The 5,766-nt window shown below is 49.7% G+C and overlaps 1 protein-coding gene across 1 annotated transcript; it reads right to left on the bottom strand.

The window, feature by feature from the left end:
• Window positions 1-907: 907 nt before the first annotated feature.
• On the bottom strand, window positions 908-2,080 carry LOC147420205 (uncharacterized). Its single transcript, XM_086504495.1, has one exon. The coding sequence runs from the start codon at window positions 2,078-2,080 to the stop codon at window positions 908-910; it is 1,173 nt and encodes a 390-aa protein (XP_086360621.1).
• Between the last annotated feature and the right edge of the window lie 3,686 nt (window positions 2,081-5,766).

Below are 5,766 nucleotides of genomic sequence, written 5' to 3'. Positions count from 1 at the left end.
AGAAGGTCCCTGATGCTGCGATGAATGTAACCCCCAGATATACATATGAGCCTGTCACTTCTATATCCCCTCCAGCTACTGTAAATCTACTCTGTCGGCGAATCTGAGCCGATGTATGAAATATGAGAACCTTGGTCTTGCCAAGGTTCACCGTGAGTCCTCTCTGTGAGCAGAAATCATCCAGGGCCTGCAAATGTAGTTGTAGTCCCTCTGCCGTCTCTGACATCAGGACAATATCATCTGCATATAAGAGTATGTGTACAGTAGTCCCTGCAATATCTACACCCTCTCCACCCCTGTGCAAGATGAAGTCTACAATCTCGTCAATGTATAGACCAAAGAGTGTAGGTGATAGGGGGCAACCTTGTTTCACACCAATGGTGCTCACAAGGGTGTCAGATAATCCACCCGGGCATCTCACTCTGCCAGATACATGCTCATACAATGCATAGATCCCCCATGCCATCTCCTCTCCAATCCCAAGCGCAGCCAGACATCGGAAAAGTCTCTCTCTAGGTACTGTGTCAAATGCTTTGCGGAAGTCAACGAAGCAGCAATATAATCTCCTCTTCCTCACCCGTGTCTGGTCGATCAGACAACGAAGGGTGAAGATATGATCAATAGTAGAGAAAGCTCGGCGGAAGCCTGCCTGTCCTGGTGTCCTCATGCCCTCTCCCTCTGCCAGAGAACTGAGCTCCTCCTCTAAAACCGCGCCATATAGTTTGGCCAGTATAGGACCAATCATGATAGTGCGATATGTGCTAGGATCCATGGCATCCCCAGATTTGTGGATAGGCACGATGGTGTGCGCTGTCCACGACTCTGGGAATCCCTCTGAAAGCGCGCGGTTGAAGAGGTGGGCAATGAGTGGTGCCAATGCATCACAGCCATATATAAGATGCTCTGCCTATAGGCCTGCCTGATCTCTAGCTCTCCCATGCTGTAGGTGGGATATAGCTTTCTTCACCATGTAGGTGGTGAAGAAAGTAGATGATGTGGGTCGGGTAGCCGATGGCGTAGGTATGGGTGGCTGTCTTGGGATCTCGTATAAGCTCTCGGCATATCTGTGCCATGCCGCTGGGTCCTGAATAGGAGTGGATGGCCTGGGAGGTCTGATCCGACGCCATGCCTCAGCACTATTCTTGCTCATGAGTAAATGATAGATGTCCCAATACTGGTGCTCCTCCCACTCCCGTCTTTTACGACGGGTAAGTGTCTGCATCTTGCGCTGAGCCTGGCGATGTGTAATCTCCCCTCTGATCTCCAGTATATGTAGGTGTCTGTGTAGATCTCGACATTCGTCGTCGTACCACCTGTTTTGTGGCATAGTGCCAGTGCGTGGAGGGTGTGTGTGTATGCGATGTGGGAAACTTTGAGTGGATGACTCGTGTAAGATGGATGTAATGTGTGTGGTGAGTGTCTCCAGAGGGGCTGTGGGGTCTAAGTGTATAAGGTGCTCATGCAGGTGATGTATATAAACAGGAGTGAGCTCATGAGTGAAAGAAATGGTAGTGTAAGTGTGAGGGGGGGAGGCGGGGGGGTCAGCAAGCTGTGTAGCACAAAGGGAGAATGTGAGATAAGTATGATCCACCCCTATCGGTGTGCGTGCAACGCTGAAGGAGTGTATAAGCTCTGCTGTCTGGGTAGAGCCCAACAAATAGTCTACTGTGCTCTCTCCGCCACTGTGTGGGAAGCAAGTGAATCCCCCAGAATCTGGCCACCTCGCCATCCCGTTATAAATAACGAGATGGTGCCTGCTGCCAAGCTCAAGAAGGTGTCTGCCATATCCAGTGTTGTCCTGTCCCCCATCTGCCGACACTCTACTCACCCCCATGTCCTCTGCATCAAGTGCCCTCATGATCTCCGGCTGCTCCATATCATAGATCTCACACTGTCGGCTCTGTGTCCTCCCGTTGAAGTCCCCCATGAGGAGGACTTCCCCGAGTGATGTGTAGTGAGAAATGTCCTCCGACAGTCGAGAGTAGGGGTCCTGGATAGCATATCGTGATCCATGTGGTGAAAAGTAGCATATGGCAATGTATAGCTCTCTCTCGTGGGTGAGCTCTAGCCGTACCCACATATAGCATGCCTCCTCGTCTCTACTCATCACCTGTATCCGGTTGTGTAAGCTCTGTTTGAATAGTATGGCCACCCCTCCTGACCCCCGAGCTGTACTCTGTCTGGTGATGGTCTTGTAAGTCGACTCCCACTGGAATCCTATGACTACAGGTAGTCCTCTCTCTGGGCTCTCATGTGTCTCTGTAAAACATACAAAGTCATGCTCACTGATGATCTCCTCTAGGCGCTCCGGATGTGTCCATATAGAACCATTGCAGTTCCAGACTGCCCCTTTGAGTGGTGTCTCCTGTGCTAGTGTATGTGTCTCACAGGTCCCGAATCCCTATGAGATTGGGCGGCCGTTGATGAAGATTCTACCATCTCGAAAGAAGGCCTTTTTACCTTCTTTCCGTGCCTGAAGGACCCTGGGCATGCATGATTTCCTGTGCTCGATCTGCATCCTAGTGAGGTCCTCGTCCATAAAGATATGGCCGCCCTGGAGGCCTCGTAAGAGCACCCTTTTGCGAAAAAAGGTGGTGCGGTCCTCATCTCCTCGTAACTGCATGATCAACGGGCGAGCTCGAGTGGTGTCACGGCCGGCTCGCCATGCCTTTGTAAAAGGCATAGTCTCTTTGTAGCCTAGTTGGCTACAAAGCTCTCGTGCATCCTCCTCTGCTGAAGGTCCCTCTTTAAGGCCAGTGATCCTAACATTGTGTTTCCTCATCTGGCGCAATCGCTCCTCCTCGAGAGTAAGCTGAACCCTCAAGTGCTCTCCCATGTGAACCTCCTCGCATACCTCCTTCTTGATATTCTTTTTAACTACTTCCACCCATCCCGATTGTTTGGCCTCCATTTCTGTCTGGATCTCTTCTTTGATGTCTGCTTTCAATTTATTTTTTATCTCTACTTCTATGTCTTCGAAGCTCGAGATTTCCCCCTCTTCCCTGGAGATCCGGAGGTGGTTGATGCTTTCTTGTATACGGTGTATCTCTGTGTTGGAGGTGTCACGGAGTTCTTCGAATGCTTTCTTCCAGGCCTCCTTTTCTTCTGTGAGGCCGATAATGTTATCCTCCATCTGCTTCATCTTTTCCGTCATCCTCCTTACTTCGGCGTTCAGTGCCTTGTCCGCATCTTTCTTGGCCTGTGTGATAGCTCTGGCTATCATGTCCTCCACTTCTTTCCTGTCAAGAGGTGCCATGGTCGAGCTCGAGGAGGCGAGGCTGAGCGCACGGGAAGCCTAGTGTTTACAGCCCATCCCCTTGAATGTTGAGAGAGAGAGTGAGTACCTGCGTGTTGCCCTGTTGCAAATTTCTGTGCAAGGCTACAGCTGGGTGTGTTGTTGCTGCGGGTAGGCACGTCAGTCGCTGCAGGTGCTGAAGGAGCTATGCTGCCGCTGACCTTGCTACCCCACAGGCCCAGCACGCTGCTCTCCACTGTAGGTCGTCACCTGCCCAGCGTGCAGCTCATCCTCAACAACAGCAGCACGTCGTCACCTGCGCTGCTGGTCGCTGGCAGAGAGAGAGAGAGAGAGAGAGAGAGAGAGAGAGAGAGAGAGAGAGAGAGAGAGAGAGAGAGAGAGAGAGAGAGAGAGAGAGAGAGAAATGAAATGATATATTAACGTCTTCAAAAGGCCAAAATGACCTATGAGACCATCAAATACAAAGTGATGAATCTAATACAATGTCTGAAGTACAAGTACAAAAAGTACTGAAAGTAAAAATGAAAACTGAAAATGAAGTGTGAAATGTGAAAATGTAGAATAGGCCCTCAATGACAATCTAGGTGTCGTGCTAGAATGCCTCTGATCCTCTGCTGGAGTCTCCGCCGATGGAGTGTGCTCCTGTGTCTCGGTCGTGGTCGTCTCGATCTCCCGAGCTCAGTCGCCCTGTCAATGAGGGTGCCTCTGGTATGAATGCGGGTACAACACTGTGCTGTTGGTTGGTCTCCTGGCTCCCTCGATCCAAAGAAGTCTGTGATCTGTCTCTGTGACTCTCGTACTCCATGTCTTCTCAACAGACTATCTCTATATCGGTGTAACTCAAGTAGATATAAGCCAAGGCATCTCTGATCTTGGTACCTCATGACTCTAGCTAGGGGTCCAAAACCCTCCCTAAATAAGCAATGGAAGTGCCCTAGTATCTCATAATACACAGTGCAGTGGCATATGTAGTGTAGCTCTGTCTCTGGCTCTCTACCACATAGTTGGCATATCCTAGACTCCGGTGGTTTCCCTTTGAATCTACCCGTCTCAATCTCCAGCTGGTGTGAGGATGTGCGAATCTGACCAATAGCACATCGTAGACCATAAGACAAATGAGTGTCCATGTAGCTCGGACGAGTCACAAACCCATCTCCCGAAAGTTGGAGAAGATGCTCTTTATAGAAAGCCATCTTCGTGCCCTATAAGATCCTGACGAATGAGTCTAGTGATCTCCGTTCGTGTGACTGTCAGGGAGGGTGCATCCAAGGAATACTAAAAAGGAGGCAATCTATCCATGCTGAGACCATGCCTCTGAAACCATGAGGTCATCTGCGCATACCAACATGATGCGTCTCCCTGCATCGCTAACTGTCTAGAGGACTCAAGAGCCAATCTAGTATATCTGCCTCTATGTGTATCCCATAGACTGTGCATAAAGGACACTGATCTGGTAAGAGTCTCAATCTCTATAGGAGGGGCGGCTACCTCCGCTCGAATAATCGCATGTGGTACGGAGGCCTTGGCTCTAATCATCCGCGCTATCATAAATAGCAAGGGTCTTTCCATGTTCCTCCAACTGTCATGATTCACAGATGGTCCCGAGACCTGGACCCCATAAAGCATAGTTGAAGCAACCGAAGTATCAAAGAGCCATAGCTTTGTTCGTGGTTCTTCAAACGGAACCTACGAACACATCCTCTCCAGCCCTCCCAATGCCGCATAGGCTCTCGACAGTCTAGCCTCTGTTGCTCTCCTCAAGGTAAACCTCGGTCCCGTGAATACCACCCCCAGCTATGTATATTCATCTGTGTACTCCACAGTGTCCTGACCATATACGAGTGTAGGTGCCGATCTCTTGACCCACTGTGGTGCGGTGTTAAACACCATAACCTTGGTTTTACCAAGGTTCACAAACAGTCCACTATCCTCTGCAAAGTTGTGCAATGCATCCAACTGTCTCTGCATGCCTTCTGGCGACTCTGATATTAATACAATATCATCAACATATAATGATAAAGGGATCCATGTCCCTGCTAGCTGAGCGCCTCTGTCACCCTCTCTGTCAATGTAGTCAGAGACCTCATCTACATACATACCAAAAAGTGTAGGGGACAAAGGACACCCCTGTTTCACTCCTATAGTGGAATGAACAATGTCAGAAATCCCCTCAAGGGTGCGTACCTGCCCAGTCACTGAGCCGTATAAAGCCATGATCCCCCATATGATCTCTGTGGGTACTCCCAATTGCAGTAACCTGTGCATCAATCTGGCCCTCGACACTGTGTCAAATGCTTTGCGGAAGTCCACAAAGCAACAATACATCCGTCTCCCATTTGCCCGACCCTCCTCAATAATGACTCGAGTGTAAGAATATGGTCCAAAGTGGAGAAACCCCTCCTGAATACAGCATGTCCTGCTGCTCGTATGCCCTCATTTTCTGCCCATTTACTCAGTTGCTGTTTAAGAATGGATGCATACAACCGTGCCAATGTGTGCCCTATCATAAT

This window comes from Adiantum capillus-veneris, chromosome 28, assembly GCF_014529385.1.
Source record: "Adiantum capillus-veneris isolate H3 chromosome 28, ASM1452938v2, whole genome shotgun sequence".
Classification (NCBI taxonomy): Eukaryota; Viridiplantae; Streptophyta; class Polypodiopsida; order Polypodiales; family Pteridaceae; genus Adiantum; species Adiantum capillus-veneris.
Note: the sequence above shows the minus strand (reverse complement) of the source record. Positions and strands in the feature narration are given on the sequence as shown.

What these genes read in the sequence shown, in the direction of transcription:
- LOC147420205 (XM_086504495.1), bottom strand. Translation starts at nt 2,080, where the DNA reads ATGTGGGTACGGCTAGAGCTCACCCACGAGAGAGAGCTATACATTGCC.